The sequence below is a fragment of the Microtus ochrogaster genome, chromosome 10 (assembly GCF_000317375.1).
Source record: "Microtus ochrogaster isolate Prairie Vole_2 chromosome 10, MicOch1.0, whole genome shotgun sequence".
Taxonomy (NCBI): domain Eukaryota; kingdom Metazoa; phylum Chordata; class Mammalia; order Rodentia; family Cricetidae; genus Microtus; species Microtus ochrogaster.
In genome coordinates, this window is record NC_022016.1 from 52,445,429 (window position 1) to 52,468,430 (window position 23,002).

A 23,002-nucleotide genomic window follows, 5' to 3' on the forward strand; every position below is an offset into this window, starting at 1 on the left:
AAGGTCCTGAGTTCAATTCCCAGCAACCACACGGTGGCTCACAACCATCTGTAATGAGGTCTGGTGCCCTCTTCTGGCCTGCAGACATACACACAGATAGAATATTGTATACGTAATAAATAAGTAAATATTTATTAAAAAAAGAAATTATGAATTTCAAAGCCATGAAATTATATAATTTGCCTGAAAGCTTTGCTCTGACCTCAACTCTGGCCTAGGTCTTCCATGCATTGTAAGGCTGTGTTAACAATGTGTTGCTCTCTTCTTCCCAGCTGAACTGTCCCAAGCAATGAACAGTGGTACACTGTTGCCGAAACCGTCCCCACCCTTACCACCCAAGAGAGGCATTCCGTCAGCCTTGGGACCCACCTCAGAGCCTGCTGCTTCACCCACAACAAAAACAGCAAGTGATCAAAGAGAAAAAACTGTCTCTATGTGGGAACCACCGCTGATGATCCCGCCATCCTCCCCATCACCCCCGCTGCCTACCCACATACCTCCAGAGCCACCACGGTCCCCATCGTTCCCTGCTAAGACTTTTCAAATTGTGTCAGAAGTTGAATTTTCCCCTCCTTTAGATCTATCCCAGGACCTTTCCCAGCAGGAAGATCAGAAAAAGGAAGTCCCCAAGAAGATACAGGACCAGAGTTTTGGGGAACCCCATATACCCTCCAGGCTGCCCCCACTCCCACTGCATATCCGAATTCAGCAGGCCCTTACTAGCCCCCTTCCCGTGACTCCTCCCTTGGAAGGCGCTCACAGAGCTCATTCCCTGCTGTTTGAGAACAGTAACAGCTTCTCTGAGGACAGTGGTACCCTGGGGCGGACCAGGTCACTCCCCATCACGATTGAGATGCTTAAAGTGTGAGTGTTCATTGCCTGCCTCCTGTTCCTGTTCTTAGTGTACATAGCCCCATATGGGAGGCAGCCTCAGAAAATGTGGGCAAATTCAAGTTCAAGAAATGCCCTGCCAGGAGTGTCAGTTCTAGAAATGGCTTTTTTTTACCCTGCTGTCTTCTCTCAACTTGTGTTTTTGTAAATGGATTTTTATGATGATTTCTGTGTCGACACCAAAAGTACCTGTTTGTAGATGTGAATATTAACTCTATAAGTTTTACATCATACACATGTATTACATGGTGCTTCAGAACTTTTGCTGATAATGAAGAAGCCCTGGGTTATCATATCTCTCCAAGTCCTGGCTTGTCACTCAGCCTCTCTTGCTTAGTATCTCTAACCTAAATAAGGGGAGTGTCTACTCTAAAGACTTCTGTGAATGAAATTAGGCAAATTCTGAAATGTATCAGTATCTACTAAGAAACAGCGAAGGATTTGAGCCCAGTGCTTTTTAGATTCATGAATTCTAAAAAGCTTCTTGGGAAGAATGTTAATGGTTTGTTTGTTTATTTATATACTTTATGTGTATGGGTATTTTGTCTGAGGGTATCCATTACCCGTTATAGATGGCTGTGAGCAACCATGTGGTTGCTGAGAATTGAACTCAGGATCTCTGGAAGAGAACCAGTGATCTTAACCTCTGAGTCATTCCTCTAGCCCTGAAGAATGTTAATGTTAAGACAGGGATTCATGTGTCTTCTGCTAATGGTTTTTTCGTGTGTGTTTCTGTCCTTTTGAAAAGCCTCATTGTTTCTGAAAGGCAAAACCATATTATGTTCATTTGTTAGTCCAGATGATGATGAAGAAGAGCAGACCTGCCCATTGGCATTTGCTGAAGATATGACACCTACCTCTGGCACTCCTAAACTACCACCGTGTCTGCAAGAGGAAGGGAAGGAGAGTGACTCCGATTCAGAGGGCCCCATTCAGTATCGAGATGAAGAAGATGAAGATGATGAAGATGAAAGCCATCAGAGTAAGAAACGGAGGGAAAGTGTGAAAGTTCTTTTGTTTGTCGTGCTGGGGGCTGGGCACCACACATGCCAGGCAAACTCTCAGTCCATGAGCTAGATCCCCAGCAAGTGCGGAAACAGGTATCCTGTTCCGTGGAGTCCTCTGGCTGTTGGAGGCCGGTGTGAAGGACTCTGCCTCCCTTTTAGCGTGCCTCAGTTGAAGGAAGCCATGAGAGGGAGCCACATTGACAGAATCATTTGGATTTATTTTATTTAATTTTGAGATAAACTGTGTAGCCTTCATTAGCCTGGAATTCACTGTGTAGACCAGGGTGGCCTTGAACTCACAGACATCTATCTGCCTCTGCCTCCTTAGTGCTAGGACTAAAGGTGTGTGCCATCGTCATTCAGATTCTTGGTTTATATTTTATATCTGCTTCCCCAGAGACCAGTGGTATAGTTCAGTTGTGAGGCTTGTGCTAAGCACAGAGCCTGGATTCAGTGCTCAGTACAAAAATAAAAAAATGAAAACCAAAACCATTCACCTTGAAGATAGAGGCTAAGAATTATAGAGAAAAACTGGAACAGAGATTACACTGAAGAGTGAGGTAAGATGCTGGAGAAGGAGCTGGCTCAGCAGTTAAGAATGGATACTACTCTTGCAGAGGACCTGGCTTTGCTTCCCGGCACCCATGTTGGGTAGCTCACAACCACCTGTGACTCCCAACTTCAGGGGATCCAATACCTCTGGCCTCTGAGGGAACCTACAGTCAGTGTGCCCATACCTCCACACAGATATAAACACACATACGTCATTAAAAAAAGCTTAAAGGAAAGACTTAAATAAAAGAGATAAATGATGATTTTCTTAATATAATGAACTTCTTGATAACCTAAACTAAAAAGTGTGTTTTTCTGGATGTGGTAGCTCACATCTATAACCATATCATCTGAAAGTCTAAAGCAAAAGGATTACATTAGTTAGAAAATAGTCCAAACTGCTAAATTAGCTCAAAAACCAAAAAAGGGTTCTGGAGAGATGGGGCAGGGAAGGGGAGCGTGGGAGTGTCAGCTACATGAAACCCGTCTCCAAACAGCAAAGAAAGCAGGGTAGGAAGAGAATGATGACTCTAGTCCACTTTCTAAGGGGCAGAGGTAAGAGATTGTGACCTCGGGAGTTTGAGCACGGCCTGGCAACATAGCAAGACTCTCTCTCTCAAAACAGTGATGAAGAGATGACAAGATCTACTAATATAAAAGCTTTCATGTTTTAAGTCAGAGGACTGTCCCAGAGCAGGCTGGATTCCATCTTTAGAAACTCTCACTGTCAGGGCGGTGGTGCACACGCCTTTATTTCCAGCATTTAGGAGGCAGAGACAGGAAGATCTCTGTAAGTTCGAGACCAGCCTGGTCTAGAATGCAAGTTCCAGGTCAGGACTGTTACACAGAGAAACCCTGTCTTGAAAAACAAACGAAATAAAATAAAATAATAAGGGAACTAGAAAAATGGCTCAGTGGTTAAGAGTAATAGCGGCTCTTACAGAGGACCCGGGTTCATTTCCCAGCACCTACCTGGCAGCTCACAACTGTCTGTAACTCTCGTTCCAGGGAATCTGATACCCTGACAAATGTGCACATAAAATAAAAAAATAAAACTTGGACAGTGGTGGTGCACACTTTTAATACCAGCACTCAGAAGGCAGAGGCAGGTGGATCTCTGTGAGTTCAAGTCCAGCCTGGTCTACAATAGCTAGTTCCAGAACAGGCCCCAAAGCTTCAGAGAAACCCTGTCTCGAGAAACAAAAAAAATAGATAAATAAATAAAATTAAAATAAAAAATTAATTCTCACTAAATGAGGAAAGTGTAGAATGATATGTATCCTTTATTTGACTCATTCTATTTTGCTGAAAATTATCTTTAAATGCCTTAATGTCTTATGTTGTTCCTTCCTCTGAGTTTGGCTGGATCATTCAAAGCCAAATGGGCTGCTGGGAGTTGTATTCTCACGCCCTTGCCTGGTTCACATGAGCCTTTGTGCCTTAGCATTTTTTTTTTCCCTGTGTAAAGGTGCTCTGGCCAACAGAGTGAAGAGGAAAGACACACTGGCAATGAAGCTGAGCAGCAGACCCAGTGAACCAGAGTTGAACCTGAATTCCTGGCCTCGTAAAAGCAAGGAGGAGTGGAATGAAATACGGCACCAGATCGGGAACACGCTGATCCGGTACGCTTTTTACTTGGGTTTGTGTGTGTCAGACCCTTGGAAATGAAGCATTCGTCTGTTTTTTAAAAGAATAATTTTTAACAGTGTGTGTTCGACAGGTGGAGTTCTCTAAGCTTTAGGAGATGGGGAACATCAGAGATGGCATTGGGAGCTTTCAGTCATCACGTAACACAGGAGGCTCAGACAGGTTGCTAAAGGAGTCAGGCTGGTTTCCAGGACATGCAATTCCTGTGTGACTTATCCGATTGCTGAACCATGAAATGCCAACCTAACTCATCATACCTGTATTTTTTTTTTTAAATAAGTACCATGTAGCTACTTCTTTTCAAAAAGTTAGTATATTTTTCAAGTCAGCTGGAGTCAAAAAGGAGGGAAGTGGAATGCAGGCCAACCTCTTGTTTATGCAATGAGCATATTTGTGTATGGACAGATGTTTACATGGCATAGACACTTCTCCCGTCTAAAAGGGATAAAAGGAAGAAAAAACTCTTTTCCCTACAAGAAAAGTTTACTGAGGTCGTCCATCACTTAAGGCCCGGCCTTCTTTCCTACTATAGACGTCTAGCTTTTCTTTCTTTCTTTCTTTGTTTTTTTTTTTTTTTAATTTAAATTTATTTTGTGTGTGTTGGTGTAAAGGTGTCAGATCCCCTGGAACTGGGGTTACAGTTGTGAGCTGCCATAAGGGTGCTGGGAATGGAACCCAAGTCCTCTGGAAGAGCAGCCATCTCTCCAGCTCCACTTTCCTTGTACACAGACTGTGTATTCATTCTGCATCTAGAAACAAGGCAGGCCCTTTGTATACTCTGGCATTTGGGGCGCTGGGGTCATTATCTCATACTGTCTATCAGTTACTTTAGAGGGGGATAGATAGACCCATTTCAAACAAGAAAAGTTGTGAGAAAATACACCATTTACCTGGATGTGTTAGTGTGTACTGTTTGCCTTACTGGTTATTGTGTACAGTGCCAATATGCACGTACTTTGGGTTTGGGAGTTTTTTGTTTGTTTCTTTCTTTCTTTCTTTTTTTCCCCAAGACAGGGTTTCTCTGTGTAGCTTTGGCTGTCCTGGAACTCACTCTGTAGACCAGGCTGGCCTTGAGCTCACAGAGATCCACCTGCCTCTGCTTCCCAAGTCCTGGTTTTAAAGGTGTGCATCACCATACCCTGCTCCATACTTTATTTTTTTTTCTGGACCCTTTCAGAACATAGTGTAAGCTGGGTAGGATGTCTCCCACTTGTAACCTCAGCACTTTGGAGACTGAATATTGCTAGAATATTGCTGGTTCCAAGTTAATCTGGCCATATAATGAGATTCTCAAACATTCATGATCTTTGTTTTGTATTGTTTAGACTGGTTCTCATTGGTAGTTCAGGCTGACCTCAAATTCTCTATGTAACCCAGCCTGGCCTTGAACTTCAGAATCTTCCTGTCTTAGTCTATCAAGTGCTAGGATTACAGGTATATGCACACTAACACATACAGCTGATCTCATAGCTCTGACTAGTCTTGAACTCATAGAGATCCACCTGCCTCTGCTGTGTAACATTGGGGGGTCCTGTTTGTTTGTTGGGGTTTTTGTGCCACCCGGTACCCCACAACTGTTTAGCCCCCAAAGAAAATCACACATAGGTCTCTATAAGTTATAAAGCTGATTGGCCCATTAGCTCTAGCCTCTCATTGGCTAACTCTCACATCTTGATTAACTCATTTTTCTGATCTATGTTAGCCATGTGGCTCAGTACCTTTTTTCAGTGGGGCAGATCACATCCTGCTGCTTAGGTGATCTGGGCAGGAGTGGGAGGAATCAACTTCCTCCTTCTCAAAATTCTCCTGTTCTCATTCCATCATTTCTACTTCTTGTCTGATTTTCCCTGCCTATATTCTCTGCCCTGCCAATCAGCGTTTATTTAAAACATGATTGACAGAATACAGACAATTCTACTGCACCATGCTGAGTACTGAAATGAAAGACCTGTGCCACCATACCTGGCTCAGGGACTCTACTACAAAATACTTCAGCACAATCTTCTATGAAGAAGTAATAGTTAGAAAATTACAGGAAAAAGAAAACCTAAGTGTTGAAATATGAGCGGCGGGCTGCTTCCCACCACCCGGCTAGCTTTACCCGAAATAATTACACAGACACTGTATTCTTTTAAACACTGCTTGGCCCATTCTTTTCTAGGCTAATTCTCACATATTAATTTAGTCCATTTCTAATCATCTGTGTATAGCACCCCAAGGTGCGCTTACCAGGAAGATTCTAGCCTACGTCCATCCTGGGTCGGAGCTTCATCGCATGTGCCTCAGAGAGCAGAGCTCTCGCCTCTGCCCGCAAGAGTGGAGCATCGTGTCTCTCTGAGGCATCTGCCCCCAAGAAGAGAGCTGTCGAGTCTGACCTCACTTCCTCTTCCGCCCAGCATTCTGTTCTGTTTACTCCTCCCACCTATGTTTTAACCTATCAGGGCAAGCAGCTTCTTTATTTAATTAACCAATGACCTTCCTCCATCACTTCCCCTTTTTCTGTTTAAACAAAAAAAGGAAGGCTTTAACTTTAATATATATAGCTTTAATAGACTTACAGAACCACTGTTCCTGCGGAGACCAGGAAAGCAGAAGCAGCGGCTGGGAGCACGCTTGCCAAATATATATGCAAACATTAGCCCGAGGCGAACACGCCCCCTAAGGGGCAGGACTTATCCCTACACCTAAGGGCTAACAAGATGGTTTAGTGTGTAAAGGTGCTTGCCACCAAGCTCTGCAACTTGAATTAATTCCTGGCACCCATGTAAGAGAAGGAGAGAATCCACTCCCATGAGTTTTCAGTGGCCCCACCTGTGTGTTCTGGTCACGGGTGTGCCTCCTTCCTCCTGGTACACGTCCAGATGCACAAACACACACAAAAGAAAATGTGATTAACATTTTAAAAGAAAAAACCTGGTACACACCTTTAACCCCCACTCAGAAGGCAGAGGCAGGTAGATCTCTGCAATCCCAGCCAGGACTACACAGAGAAACCCCATCTCAAAAGAAAGAAAGAAGAGAAAAAGAAAAAAGAAGAAAATGTTAATTGCTCGTAATCCTATGCCTTATAAAATAGGGTTGACCAACTTCTCTAAAAGACTGAAATCAAGTATTTCAGTTGGGTGTGGTAGCACCTGTCATCCCAGAAACAGTGAGCTAGCGTTCAAGACCACCTGCAGGTACATAATGAGTTTGAGGATAATCTAGGACTACCTGAGGCCCCTCCTCAAAAAAATGAGAGAAAACGTTTATGATTTCAAGCCACATACATTCTCTTTTCTGAGTTTATAGTTTGTTGACTTTTTGAGATCGGGTTTCATGGCACTTGGGATGAGGTTACAGGTATGTGCCACCATGCCTGGCTACAGGCTCTTTGCTTCCTGTGGTGCCAGGGATAGCTTCCTCATGCAAGCTAGATGAATGCCCCATCACTGAACTATATTGTTTTGTGTTTGTGTGTGTATTAAACAATTTTTTTAGACCTCAGATGTGCTCTTTCAGAAGACTTGAATTTGGTCCTCAGCATCCACATCAGGCAGTTTACAGCTGCCTGTAACTCCCACTCCAAGGGATTTAACACCTCTGGTCCCCAGAACATACAATTAAAAATAATAAAATCTTTTTTTTCCCCTTTGGTTACTTGTGTAGCCCTGCCTGTTATGGAACTCCTCTGTAGACCAGGCTGGCCTTGAACTCAGAGATCTGCCTGCCTCTGCCTCTGTTTTGAAGTAGAGTCTTACTATGTAGCCCTGGCTCTCCTGGAACTTGCTGTGTAGACAGGCTGACCTCGAACTTTCAGGAGTCCACTTGCCTCTGCCTTCCGAGTGCTGGAATGAAAGACTCAGAGCACCACCAGTGACCAAATATATAGTCTTTGTCCTTACTTCTAATGTTCACTGTGTAACTGATACAATTAATTGAGTCAGAGCCCTGTTAGTGTTTATTTACCTCTAGTGTTTTGTTCCTCTAATTAATTCTAGTCAGTGGTTCTCACACTTAAGCATTCATTTGGCAGGCTAACTTACCTGGCAGGCTTGTTTAAAAGCAAATTGTTGAGTTCCACCCAGAGTTTTTGCTTCAGGGCGGTGCCTAGGTTGTATTTCTTGTTTGTTCATATGACTGATCCTGAGGCCATAGTCAGGATTCTATGAGTTCCCACCAGTGTGCTCACTGCAAAAGTTCTGGGGAGGGCTGCAGAGATGGTTCAGAGGTTAAGAGCATTGGCTGATCTTCCAGAGGTCCTGAGTTCAATTCCCAGCAACCATATGGTGGCTCATAAACATCTATAATTTGATCCGGCTCCCTCTTCTGGCATGCAGACTGAACACTGTGTAATAATATATAAATATTAAAAAAAAAACGTTCTGGGGATTATAGTGTAAACTCTGTCTTTATATGGCCATCAGGTATATTTTAAAACACTCAGCATTTGGCCAGGTGTGTGCACCTTTAATCCTATTACTTGGAAGGCAGAGGCAGGTGAATCTTTAAGTTTGATACTAGCCTGGTCTACACAGTAAGTTCTAGTACAGTCAGGGCTACACAGTGAGACTATGCCTCAAAACAAAAATATGTTCAGCATCACTAAACCAGAGACATCTGTTCACACAAGATTTATGAGATGATGAACACCTTTTTTTTTTGAGACAGAGTTTCTCTGTGTTGCCCTGGCTGTCCTGGAACTCACTCTGTAGACCAGGCTAGGGTTAAAGGTGTGCACCACCATCACATCCTGCAAGGATTCTTTTTGTTAATTTTTTTTAATGTGTATGAGTGTTTTGACTGTATTTAACCATGTGTGTACAGTGCCCAAGAAACTCAGCCCCCCTGGAACTAGAGTTCTAGTTGGTTTTGAGCTGCTACATGGATGCTTGGAACCAAACCCAGGTTCTCTGGTAGAACAACCAGTGCTCTTAACTGCCAAGCTACCTCCACACTTACCTACCTTTCCATTCTGAGGCAGGATCTTTTACATCTTTCCTCAAGTGCTGGCCTCACAGTATAAAGCCACCACATTCAGCATAATATTGTGTGTGTGTGTGTGTGTGTTAGCACTTTCAGTATCAAATTGGTTTCATGATAAACAAATCAGCTACTGAAGTATATGTTAGAAATTTTACTGATTCTTTGTTATAGATCAATATAAATCTTGGCCAAAACAAACAAAAAAAGCAAACAAACAACCCCAAAATCCTTAGAAATGGTGGTTGGAGGTTTGCTGTGGACAGTTAAGTACCTGTGTCTCTCTCTTGTAGGCGACTGAGTCAAAGACCGACTGCAGAGGAGCTGGAGCAACGGAACATACTACAGCGTAAGTCCAGCCTTTGTGCACCATGAGTGTAATATGCACTAGGACAGAAGTATTTGCTAAAAGGGCCAAGGAGAGTTAGTTCCTGCTCAGGAAACCCAGTTCCTAGGAAGATGTCACCATGATATTGTTTAGTGTACAATGATATGTTTTCATAGCTCCTGGGTCTGTGATGGCATTTGTGATAGTATGTGCAGGCTTGCACAAACTATGCCTTTGTTCAGGGAGCTAAGGTCGTGGCTGAGCTGATGGACAGGACATTCCTCTTCCTGGTGGATTCTAAGGATAAGGCCCAGAATATTCCTTCTGCTTTTATTGCTTGACTTGTATTTCTGTAGCCACCAAAGAGGAATGCGTATCTAACTTCCTGCCCATGTGCATAGTTAACTCCCCAGAACAATATTCTGACCTATCACTGACTTTGTTTTACCAGCGCTTTGACTTAGAACCTGTGCTCTGTTGCTCCTCCCCTTCCTCTCTGAGGATCTGTAGCTCCTGAGGACAGGTGGCAGTCCTGCCTCCCACCCCATCTCATCACTGCTTGTCTCCATCCCAGTTAAAATCACCAGAAATAGTCCCAGCCAGGTCTTTCCACTGCTGCTCCCTTTGGTCTTCCCACCCCAGGCCATGTCAGCTCCTTCTCAGAGCAGGGATTCTCACCCTCTGCTCTCAGCACACCCTGAACTCTGGAGATCATGCTCTTCCCTTAAGGCCTCTCTAGGACAAGGACCAGTCACATCCTGGGATACCCTGTGTCCTTGTGTCTCAAGTCCCACCCCTCTGACTGTGCCTGCAGTCCTGTTTGCCCCCTCAGAGAGTGATCTCTTCTAGACAGCTCTTACTTATTTCATCCCTGTGGATATGGATGCAGAGGGATACAGGAGTGAGGAGGAAAGGAAGCAAACGGAAAAGGGGTTCAGTGATGAAGGATGGGGGTACCTGTGATAGAGGTTCTCTTCAAAGACTGTAGGATGAATGAAAGTGTTAATAGCAGAGAAATGGGAGACTCTCCTAGAGCTGCTTCTAAGCATGCCGTCTGACCATTCCATCGCCTGTTTTCTCGGTGCTTTCTGGATCTACATTCACAGCCTAGGTACTCAGTGAATTTATAATTGAGAACTTTATAGGTGCTGCTCTCGACAGGATGCAGTGTCAGTCGCCTATTTTTAGGGATTGCTCTGGAAACCTTTTCTTCTGTTTGTTAAGAAAGATTCATGTATTTCATTTGCATATATGTGTGAACATGTGTATGAGTCCAGGGGCCACTGTGACCAGAGGCTTCAGATCCCCTGGAGCCAGAGTCACAGGCAGTTGTGCGCCACCCAGTATGGGTGCTGGGAGCTAAACTAGGGTCCTCTGCACGAGCAGTATGCATTCTTTTTTATGTGTAATTTATTATTTTATTTGTATGTGTTTTGCTTGCACGTGTGTCTGTGCAGCACATGAAGAGGGGGCATCAGGTCCTCTGGAACTGGAGTTACTCTTCAGCCCCTAGAAACTTTTTTCCCCCAAGAAAAGTTTTTATTTATTCTTATTACTCATGTGTGTATGTATGTGTTGTGAGTGTGTGCCGTATTTGAGGTGGGGTGATGGTAGGCCAGAAGAGGGAGTGGAATTCCCACACCCAGCTGGAGTTACAGGCAGTCGTGAGCCTCCACTGTGGTTTCTGGGAATTGGACTCGGGTCCTCTAGTGCAGCAAGTACACTGAACTATCTCCTGCAAATGTCCTCTTCAAGAGCAATATTAGCAATATGTCCAGCTCTCTAGATCTTTAAACACATGGAAACCTTTAAGTACCTCTAAAGTGTTTTAAAAATGTGAAAAACTGCTGGGTGGTAGTGGCGCAGGCCTTTAATCCCAGCATTCGGGAGACAGAGGCAGGCGGATCTCTGTGAGTTTGAGGCCAGCCTGGTCTACAAGAGCTAGTTCTAGGACTGTTACCCAGAGAAAGCCTGTCCCAAACAAAGTGAAAAACATCCTTAGCTCAAGCCTGATGCAATGCCCTGTCTTGCTCTTAAGTATTTGACTGTACAGTGGACAGAAAAAGACTGTCCTGCTAGGAAGTTTCTTGATTAGCCATTCACAAGTGGAGTATTTCATTCTAGTTTTGACGCTAAGAAGTATATGTATTGTAAGTACTTGAATATCTGCTATGCAAATTTCATTTGAATTAACATCCTCTGTTTCTGTCAACTGAAGCTAAAAATGAAGCTGACCGGCAAGCAGAGAAGCGGGAGATTAAACGTCGGCTCACTAGAAAGGTAACGGTGTCCTTGTGTCTGGACGGCCTGTGTGATTGGAGTGAAGGAGTTGGCTTGTGCCTTAGATCAATATGAAAATAACACATTAGCAGGAGTGGCATCTGCTGGTTTATTTTTAATATTTGAGAGGTTGTCACATTTAACCCAAAAGCTCTGAACATGGTGAGAGCTTTTTTTTATTTGTCTGGGGGGATTGTTTGCTTGGTTGTTTTGTGAGACTAGAGAGCAAAAAGAAAAGGTCTTTGTGCATTCTAAACAAGTGTTCTACTAGTGAGCCCTCTTAGACTAAAATTTTTATTTATATGTAAGTATAAATAAATATATATATACATACAATAATAGAATTTGTAGCATTCCGTTTTGCAATGCAAACTGGTTGTTTTCTAATCAAGAAAACAATTGAAATAATCCTGAATCCTAAAAAAATAAGAAGAGACATAATTTTCTCGATCAGTCGGGATAGGCCTTTTCTACACAGGGTCCATGTTGGCACTGGAGTCGTCTCTTCTCTCTTCCATTGTCCACAACTTCTGTGATTGCTTCCTGCAATTCAGATGTGCTCTTAGATACTTCTTAAAAATCGTAAGAATTGCTGGGCAGTAGTGGCACACATCTTTGATCCCAGCACTCGAGAGGGATTTCTGAGAGGCAGGCGGATCTCTGTGAGTTCGAGGCCAGCCTGTTCTACAGAACGAGTTCCAGGACAGGCTCAAAAGCTACACAGAGAAACTCTGTCTTAGAAAAATAAATCATAAGAATTGCCAGGCATAATGCCGCAGCACCTTTACTCCCAGTGCTCAGGAGGCAGAGGCAGGTGGATCTTTCAGTTCCGGACCAACCTGATCTACACAGGGAGTTCAGGACAGCCGGAGCTACACAGACAAATCCTGTCTTGACAAACAAAACAAGACCAAAAAATTCCCAGTGCAGGTGTGGATATTCTTTCTGGAATTATTCTATCCTTCTCCAGGAACGGAGGAATTATCCTTGCTTATTTGAGACTGATTAGTGGTTCTATTGCCTTTTAACATTTAAGGTTACCTAATTGTATATCCTTAAATCTAATTTCTCAGAGCTGGAGAGATGGCTCATAGGTACTGGCTGCTCCCCCAGAGGTCCTGAGTTCAAACCCAGCAACCACATGATGGTTCACAACCATCTATAATGGGATCTGATGATGTCCTCTTCTGGTGTGCAGGCATACATGCAGATAGAACACTGAATATGTAATAAATAAGTCTTTAGGGAAAAAAACATACTTCTTCACAGAATCTGCTAATTTGGTAACATTGACCACGTATTTCCTAGGACATCTCAGAGCTATGTAACCTCAGGTTCTATTCTAGATCCATTTATAATCAGAATCTGTTTCTTCTTGGGGCAGGGCGGTGGGAGGGGACCAGTGCTACGGGTGGACCAAGGGTGTCACAGATGCTAACCTTGATGAGTTCTGTCATCAGGCGGCATCTACATTGTAACCAGATCTTCAGGCGCTAAGGGTACATATTAAAGTTTGAAGACCATAGGGCATGGCTATGATTCATACATTTTTATTTATATTGTGTGAATGGAGTGTTGCATGGGGAGGTCCGAGGACAACTTGTGGGATTAATTGCAGTTTGTTAGACTTGCTGACAAGTGCTTTTCCCTCTAAGCTACCTTGCCAGCCCAAAAGGAAATTCCCAATACCCCAAATCCTTGGAGAGCTTTGGGGAGGATTGGACCCAGGTGGTATAGTTAAAGCTTCTGAGGTTCTCTGGAGGTGGCAGTTCATGCCTGTAATTCTGGCATGCAGGCGGCTGATCAGCAGGAGGATTAACTGCAAGTTTCAGGCTAGCCTGAGCTACAGTGGAAGGCCCTATCTCAAAAGAAAAAGTGTTGGCCTAGTGGTGGTGGTGGTGGCGCATGCCTTTAATCCCAGCGGAGGCAGGTGGATCTCTGAGTTCAAGGCCAGCCTGGCCTACAGAGTGAGTTCCAGGATGGCCAGAGCTACACAGAGAAACCCTGACTCAAAAAAATCGAATAAATAAATAAATGAATATCTAGATAGATAGATAAACAGACAGACAGACAGACAGACAAAGTGAGGGCTGGAGAGATGACTTAGAGATTAAGGGCACTAGCTGCTCTTCCAAAGGTCCTGAGTTCAATTTCCAGCAACTACATGGTGGCTCTAGTGAAATCTGATGTCCCCTCTTCTGGCATAAATGCATACATGCAGATAAAGAACTCATATACATAAAATAAATAAATCTTCAAAATAAATAATAAGTAACAAAAGAAAGAAAGCTTCCCATGTAACTCCATTGTTCAGTGAATGGTAAAGGCAATTTAATGCATGCTTGGCTCTGTGTGTTTCAGCTCAGTCAAAGGCCGACTGTGGCTGAACTACTTGCCAGGAAGATCCTGCGGTTTAATGAGTATGTGGAGGTTACAGATGCTCAGGATTATGACCGGCGAGCAGATAAGCCGTGGACCAAACTGACTCCTGCTGACAAGGTAACTCAAAAATGCTCACATATTCTCTGAGGATCTCCCTCTTCTCTCCTCTTTCTGTTATTATTGTGAAGCACACTTAGGGTTTATTAAGAGCACTTTGAAACATAGATTTTAAGCATAGAGGTAACAGAAAGGGAGGCACTTGGCAAAGTCCAGCCACAGCCCAGTGTGGGTCTTCAGAAGGACACGGCACTGATGAGAAGAGTAAGCCGGCAGCAGAGCTTCTAGTTTTGATAGGATGTTACATTTCAAAGCAAGATACAAAATGCCAAGATGTAAACCCAAGTTTTCTATTAAACATTAAGAAAACAGCTGTTTTGCCAGGCCGTACTAGCACACACCTTTAGTGTTATTTTACTTATGTTTTAATCAATAAAGCTTTCCTAAAGGTTAGAAGCAGAGCTAAGCCACTAAAGGGCGGGCAGTGGTAGCACACACTTTAATCCCAGGATTTGGAAAACCTAGGCAGAAGGATCTTTGTGAGTTCAAGGCCACCCTGGGTTTACACAAGGCAGAAACACCTGCAGGTAGTGGTGGCTCACACTTTTAATCCCAGTACTAGGGAGTCACATGCCTTTACTCCCAGCACTAGAGGGAATATAAAATGGGAGAGAGAGGCTTAGTCTACTTCCTCTGTAGTTGCCCAGCCTTGGTAGAGGTAAGACTTCTCTAGTAACTTGGCTGCTTTGTGGCTGCCCAGCCTTGGTAGAGGTGAGACTTCTCTAGTAACTTGGCTGCTTTGTTTTTTTGGTTTTCAGGTTGAACCCCAATATCTGTTTCTGGGTTTTTATTATTTTTGCTACACACCCTTTTAATCCTAACACTAGGGAGGCAGAGGCAGACAGATCGCTAAGTTTGAGGCCAGCTTGGTCTACAGAGTGAGTTCCAGGACAGCCAGGGCTGTTATACAGAGAAACCCTGTCTCAGAAAAAGGGAAAAACAAAAAAGAAGAGGAAGGAAGGGAGAGAGGAAGGGAACAGCTGCATAAGGGTGGGGAAGAAAAAATAAGCTGTATCACAGAACAAAAATTTGAGATGGAAATAAAATACCCTTTTTTCCTAATTTATTTTATGTTTATGTATGTTTTTCTGGCATGTATGTCTCTTCAGAGAGGCCAGAAGAGGGCATCAAATCCCTTGGAACTGAATTACAGACAGTTGTGAGCCACTATGTGGTTGCTGGAATTGAACCCGGGTCCCCTGGAAGAGCAGCCAGTGCTCTTAACTGCCAAGCTACCTCTCCAGCCCCAATAAAACATATTTTTGGGACTGGAGAGATGGCTCAGTGGTTAAGAGCTGCTATTCCTGAGTATCCAGATTCAGTCAATTCACAGCGCCCACACGGTGGCTCACAGCTGTCTGTAACTCCAGTTCCAAGGGATCTGGCATCCTCACAGAGATATACTTGCAGGAAAAAATGCACATAAAATAAATAAATCTCCCCCCCGCCAAAAAATAACCAATCCCCACATTTTTACCAGCAGCAATTGGAGATCTGGTGCTGTATCTGAGTAATTCTCTCACTTCTGTGCCCTGCTTAATGTGCTGTGGAGACGACAAAGACTATCTTCTTAACGCTTTGATTTAAATCGAGACTTTCGGGTTTACATGAAGCTTAGTAGTGTCAAGGAGAGTACTCTGTGTCTGGCTCAGCTTGGCTGGATCTCTTGGCCTGACTTTTCTTCCCTCTGGGCTGCATCCAAGATGTGTGGTTCCTACTAATGATAAGCCCATTAGAGAAACATGGCAAGTCACAAGGCTGCCCTTCAAGAGAGAAAAGATGCTTAAATCTTATTTCTAGGGGGCTGTAGAGATGGCTCAGTGGTTAAGAGCATTGCCTGCTCTTCCAAAGGTCCTGCGTTCAATTCCCAGCAACCACATGGTGGCTCACAGCCATCTGTAATGAGGTCTGGTGCCCTCTTCTGGCCTTCAGGCATACACGCAGAAAGAATATTGTATACATAATAAATAAATATTTATGAAAAAAATCTTATTTCTATCTTACAGGCTGCCATAAGAAAAGAATTAAATGAATTTAAAAGCTCAGAGATGGAGGTTCATGAAGACAGCAAACATTTTACACGGTAAGACTCAAAGATCCAAATATTTGTAGCTGAGTAAAGTTTCCCCAGCAGACAAACATAACAAAATCGTTCAGATAGGAGAAACTCTACTGATCTAGAAAGCCAGGCATGGTGCTATAAATCCATAATTGTAGTCTTGGAAGGTGGGGGGCAGAAGGATCAGGAGTTCAAGGCCTACCTAGACTCCACGAGACCTTGTATTAAAAAACAAAGACAGTGGGGCTGGGGTGATTGCTCTGTGAACGAGTGTGGATCTCAGCACACGGGAAGTGTACAGACGAGTGTGGATCTCAGCACATGAGAAACCAGGTACATCTGGGAGTGTCTGACGTCCCAGTGCACATGGTGAGGTGGAAGGCAGAGATAGGCCAGTCCTCAGCTAGCCTGGTGTTTGTCCACAGCAGTGAACAAGAGACCTTCACTCAAACAAGTGGAAGACAAATACTGACACCCTAAGATGTCATTTGACTCCCATTTTAGTGTATGTGGGCCTGCACTCACACACTACACACATATTACAAATGGAATAATACACCAGGCAGTGGTGGCGCACGCCTTTAAACCCAGTACTCAGGAGGCAGAGACAGGCGGATCTCTGAGTTCAAGGCCCACCTGGTCTATAGAGTGAGTTCCAGGACAGTTAGGGCTACACAGAGAAACTCTGCCTTAAGAAACCAACACACACCCTCAGGAAGAAAAAAAAAGAATAATAAATAAATAGGTCTGAGGATGTAGCTCAGTTGGTAGAGTATGTGTCTTGCGTGCCCAAAGCCCTGGGTGCCATCCCTGGCACTGCATAAACTGCGTGTGGTGGTGTATGCCTGTCATCCCAGCACTCAGGGAGATCAGGAGTTCAGGATAACAAGTTCCAGAGCCACCTCGGTAAATCAAACCCACACCACAGCAACATCACCAGCAAAAGAGGATGAGAACTAAGAGCTAATTCTAAATGCCATTCTGAGTTTTGCCATTTTGTGTAGCCCAGACTTAGAATTTATATATAACCAGGGCTGACCTGAAACTCACAGCTGTCTAGCCTCTACCCTGGGATTATAAACGAGCTACTAAGCTCCCAGCTACTTTTGTTGGTGGTGATTTTGAGACAGGGTCTTGCTGTGTAGTTGTGGCTGGCCTCACATGTACTGGCTGGATTGTAGGCCTGTGCCACCACGCCCAGCTTAGCTGGGGCTCTCGATAGTCAATCAACCTCCCTCCTGAGAGCAGAGACTACAGGTGGGAGCCCCACGCCTGAGTGCTCGCATTTCTACCTCGGCTAATGAAGTTTGTGTGGCCTGTGAGACCATAGCTGTAGAGACAGCTTCATTTAGTTAACACGTATTTACTGAGCACCTACAACAAGTACATACAATTCTGGGTCTTTAGGTTGCAACAGGGAATCAGGCAGAGCCTCGGGTTTCTGCAATCTCTGCTCTACAGCAGAAGGGTGACTGGGAAATGAAGTGCAGCTATTTGAAGGCTGACGGCACCTGTGGTTTACTGTGGTGGCGCTGCCAGAGTCTCGAGAACAAGCATCCTCGGTCTCAGGCTCTGCTCCTCAGCCTACAGCTGGAACTGCCACCATGTCAACACTAGAAAGTAGGTCCTTCAGGGGAAAGCCCATGATTATTGTTCTGTTTTGATTTGGGGATCTTGTTCTTGTTTACTTGGCTTCTAACAAACAGCTGTTTTGCTGCTTGTCTGGAGTGACAAACACACAGGTCTGACCCATTCCTCCTTTGGGAAGCTTGTCGCCCCCCCACTTTGTGTGTGTGTGTGTGTGTGTGTGTGTGTTTTGAGATAGGATCTCACACTGTAGCTCAAGCTAGCCTGGAACTCAAAGCAGTCCTCCTGCCTCAAACTCCCAAGTGCTAGAAGTCCCGCCCTCCGACTACAATACTGCTACTGATATAGCGAAGCCAGAGCTGGAGTTTAACTAGGCCCTGGTCAGTCCTCAGCATCACTTGAGGTGCATAGATTCCTGTAACCAACAAAAGCCCTTTTTTTAAAAAAAAAAAATATCTATTTATTATGTATACAATATTCTCTCTGTGTGTATGCCTGCTGGCCAGAAGAGGGCACCAGACCCCATTACAGATGGTTGTGAGCCACCATGTGGTTGCTGGGAATTGAACTTAGGACCTTTGGAAGAGCAGGCAGTGCTCTTAACCTCTGAGCCATCTCTCCAGCCCCGACAAAAGCCCTTTTGACTTTCCAAAACAGATTTCAAGAATAGGAAAGCAGGGGCTGGAGAGATGGCTCAGTGGTTAAGAGCACTGCCTGCTCTTCCAAAGGTCCTGAGCTCAATTCCCGGCAACCACATGGTGGCTCACAACCATCTGTAATGAGGTCTGGTGCCCTCTTCTGGCCTGCAGACATACACACACACACAGAGAGAATATTGTATACATAATAAATAAATAAATATTTTAAAAAAAAAAAGAATAGGAAAGCAGTCTCCATTGTCTGGTAACTTGTCCCTTTCTGACCCTTCTAGCTACCATCGCCCGTGATGTTGATCGTGAAAAGGGGACTAAAGGACCATGAGAAAGCAGAGCTGTTGTGTTGCTTGTCTCCAGGGCAACCATAGCACTTCCCACACCACAGCCAGAGCTGCTCTGGGATCTGGTTCAGAGCTGAACAGCACTTCTGTGAATGTAGCCTTCCACTGTAACGGATTCTCCTGGGCTGCCATTGGAGAGACATGAGACAGCTGATGCTTTTGAACCTCCTCGCAACACTGCAGCCGACTTGAGGGCTTTCCTCTCGCCAGCCACCTGAGCTCGGGCCCTTGAAGGCTCCAGTTTTACTGGCGGCAGCACACCCTGTCCCGAGACTACTGCCTGTGCCGAGGCAGTTTGTGCCATTAGCCTTAACCGCCTCCCTGTTTGTGTGACCCACTCATGTAGGCGTTAATCCTCTTGCCAGAACAACCCTGGAGGCTCTACCGTGCTATCTAGCAAATGGGCCCCCATTCCTGAATGCTTAGACCTCCCTGGTGTGGCAGTCGAAAGATTACACTGTCCCTTCTAGATGACCAGTGAGGCCCCCAGGAAGCTTGGTGTCTGAGCTGTCCCTCCTTTGACACCTGTCATCCCAGCTCCTTTGTTTAGAGGCAAGATCTGAAACTGGCTCAGGCTAGCCTGTACCTCGCTGCATAGGCCAGGCTGGCCTCAAACATTGTCTCAGCCTCTCAGGTGCTGGGACTACAAGCATGAACCATCATGCTTGGCTCTCATCCTGGTCCTTATTTTAAAGTTATCCTAAAGAAATGATGGAAATCTATTTGTTAAACAGTCTGAACTTTATTCAAGCTGTTCAATGAGAGTGTCAAGTATAGTTCCTATACAAACCAAGAAAAAGGCCTTAATATTAATGCCAGTTTGGCAGAGCCTGACTCATGGGTTAGACTCCTTAGACTAAGTATACATTCCTTGTACCAAATGATATCGTTAGTCACTTCAGCCAGTGGGTGGGGGCACTGTGTGCTGCTGTCCCTCTGTACTGCACAGTGCCTCTTTACTCCAGTAGCCGCTGCTTCTCTCCGGCAGCCTTCACCTCACTTGCCTTGTCCATGCTGTAGCCAGTGTGGTTGGCGCCTCAGTTTTTAGATCAGGCCCTCCCCATTTGTATTTGTGATATAAATGTGATTTCCCAAAGCGAATCTGGTCTGTGCCTCAGAGTTTTCTCTTGAAGCCCATACGGCCTCACCTCTCCCTCCCAATTGCTCTTCACGTTCTAGGTGGAAAAGAAACACATCCCAGTTCTTCTTCTCTCTTCTTTTATTTTATTTTTTTTTTATTTTTTGTTTTGTTTTGGTTTTTCGAGACAGGGTTTCTCTGTGGCTTTGGAGCCTGTCCTGGAACTAGCTCTTGTAGACCAGGCTGGTCTCGAACTCACAGAGATCCACCTGCCTCTGCCTCCCGAGTGCTGGGATTAAAGGCGTGCGCCACCACCGCCCGGCATCTTCTTTCTTCTTTTAGTCTGCAACTCTGTAGCTCAGCCAGCCTTTGACTGAGGTCTCCCTCCCGCCTTCCCGCCCGGGATCGTAGGATCATGTGCGTCCACAGGCATAGCTGGCTCCTCCTCACCCACCATTTAGTAAACTGTGAGTTTCGAGTGCTTCCTCTCCATTCCTCTTTTCTGTTCGTGTTCCTTCAGCAGTGTTCTCCTTGTTAACACCGCACTTGCGGAAGATTTAGAATATAGGGCAAACAAAAGCTAAAGTCACCTTAAAATAGGACTTCCTTCTCTCCAGAGGAAAGGGTGGTTTTGTTTTTCCTGTTACTACCAGGTAGTTTCTGGTTATAGAAACAGGACTGCCTCCCCACTTCACCACCTCATCCCCACCTCTCCACCTCCTCTTCCCCACCCCTCCCCACCACCTCACCCCCCAGCTCCTCTTCACCACCCCCTCCCCACCACCTCACCCCCTAGCTCCCCTCCTCCCCACCTCTCCACCTCCTTACCTCCCTACTTCCCTACCTTCCCACTTCCCCTCCTCCCCACCCTTCTCAAAGCTTGTTAACACTTGGGCTAAGGAGGGGAAGACCAATGACAGTTGTAAGAAGTCTAGACACAAGGTTGCCGTAATTGCTGACCTGATCATTCAGCATCCTCTTTTGTGATTGTATTTTGTTCAGTGTGCTCAAGATGGAATCCCAGTTCTCACAAGCTAGGCCAGTTCTCTCTGCCACTGAGCTGTCCTCAGCCCTGATCCCAACCACACTTGCTTTCCTGTTGGTTTTAGAGACTGCATATGCCTTCACTGTCTGTTCCTGAGGTGACATTTTCTCTTCTGTTTTATTAGCTATGGTCTCATGTAGCCCAGGCTGGCCCCAAACTCACTATCTAGCCAAGGAAGACCTCAACCTTCTGATGGTCCTGCCTCCACCTCGCAAGCACAGGGATTGCATCATGCCTGTCAGCAAAACAACCTTTCAGTCATCCTCCACCGCTGCTCTCCCTCACTGTGCCAAGCCTGAGCTACCCGTCTGCTCCTGGGCCACCAGCGCTCAGATTCACTCTTCATCTCGTTTGTTAGGGCAGCATCTAGTCAGTGGTTCTGTTTTAGTGTATATAAGAGCTGACTTTGTGTTTTCTCTCTGTAATTTGAAGTCACAGTTGTAAAGCCTAGCATATTGTAACGTCAGAATGTCCCCTAATGTACAGAATCATGTAAAATAAATAATTACATTGTATATCAGTCTTCCCACCAGTCTTAATTATTAAAGTATTTTAGAATATCGAAAAAACCTGATTTATTTATTTTTTATTTTTTTAGTACTAGAGATTGAGCCTCATTACTCAACCGCTAAGCCACATCCCTGATTTGTGTTTTGTTTTACTTTTGTTTGTTTTTTTTTTTTTGAGACAGGGTTTCTCTGTGTAGCCCTGGCAATCCTAGAACTCACTCTGTAGACCAGGTGGCCTCGAACTCAGATATCCACCTGCCTCTGCCACCTGAGTGCTAGAATTAAAGGCATTCACCACCACCACCACCACCCAGTATTTTTATTTTTATTGGTGTTTTACCTGTATGTATGTCTTTGTGAGGGGTGTTGGATCCTGGAGTTACAAACAGTTGTGAGCTGCCAGGTGGGTGCTAGGAATTGAACCTGGGTCCTCTTGAACCAGTCAGTGCTCTTAACTGCTGCACCAGCTCTCCAGCCCCTGTTTTGTTTTACTTTATTCCAGAAAATTAAAGCAACTTAAAAATGATACCCAAATCCCAACCTTTGGAAGGCAGAGGCAGGTGGATCTCTGAGTTTGAGGACAGCCTGGTCTACAAAGTGAGTTCCAGAACAGCCAGAAATATACAGAGAAATCTTGTCTCAGAAAAGAGAGAGAGAGAGAAATGAGATCCAAAATATTGCTAAAGACTCCAAAATGAAAAAGAAGATAAATGATTATGTTAAATGTAGCCAGAAGTGAGAATCTGTCATGTTTGTATATTTCTCTGCATGAACAAGAGTCACGGGACTGGGATATAGCTCAGTTGGTAGAGTGCTTGCCTTGTGTGCACCAACCCCTGAGTTCAGTCCCACATCATAAAGCAAGGCACAGTGTATCCCAGAACCTCTGAGGCTGAGACAGAAGGTTGAGAAGTTAAAGGTCATCCTGAGTGTAAGCCACTTGAGTCACACAAGTGGCCGGATCCCTCCCCAGGACCTCTAACTGCCAGGCTCCACCCACAGAGCACACTCTTAACTGCCCTAACAGCTAGGCCCCCAGCCTACAGAGTAAAAAGCTGAGTCTCTGGACTTGAAATTCCACCAATCTCCACCTTTGAAACCTTCACCCTAAGAAGTTCATCTCCTCCCCCCCAAAACTGTCTAAGGCCTGCCTTCTGCTCAGTTCCCCACTGTTTCTTGCCCAAGCAGAGGCAGCCACCCTCCTGGGTTTTTTTCCCTCCCGGTAAATCTCTTCTGTGAGGTTTGTTGTGAGGTGTGACTTTGTGGTATTTCTTGGCTCCCTACTGCCTGGATTTCTTTCCATCCAAACTATACCACTTACATTTATGTCAGAACCCAGGACAGGCTCTCAGTGCCTGCGGTTCCCCTTGGGTGCCTAAGGTGCACAGACCCTATCCCTTACTCCCGTGCACCTGCCAGAGACTCACCTTCCCTCAGCAATCACTCTGTCCCTTCCATCTACAGCAGTCAGCTAAGTTTCCCCTTAGTCAGTGTAAACATTTCCCTGAGTCTGACAAAGTGACCACTGAGTGTCCAGCACCCCTCTGGCACCCTCAGCCAT

General features: G+C 44.9%; 1 protein-coding gene across 3 annotated transcripts in view; it reads left to right on the top strand.

The window, feature by feature from the left end:
* Phactr4 (phosphatase and actin regulator 4) overlaps positions 1 to 20,088 on the top strand; it is a 77,280-nt gene extending 57,192 nt beyond the window's left edge. For 2 of the 3 annotated variants that reach the window (XM_005353127.2, XM_026782223.1), the window contains 8 exons: positions 273 to 864; positions 1,686 to 1,873; positions 3,919 to 4,072; positions 9,353 to 9,408; positions 11,606 to 11,667; positions 14,029 to 14,166; positions 16,173 to 16,249; positions 18,744 to 20,088. In XM_005353127.2, the coding sequence (XP_005353184.1) occupies positions 273 to 864; positions 1,686 to 1,873; positions 3,919 to 4,072; positions 9,353 to 9,408; positions 11,606 to 11,667; positions 14,029 to 14,166; positions 16,173 to 16,249; positions 18,744 to 18,759 (1,283 nt within the window). In that variant the 3' untranslated portion in view covers positions 18,760 to 20,088. The remainder of the gene's footprint in view (positions 1 to 272; positions 865 to 1,685; positions 1,874 to 3,918; positions 4,073 to 9,352; positions 9,409 to 11,605; positions 11,668 to 14,028; positions 14,167 to 16,172; positions 16,250 to 18,743) is intronic. The other variant, XM_026782224.1, reaches the window with a different exon arrangement.
* Positions 20,089 to 23,002: the final 2,914 nt, after the last annotated feature.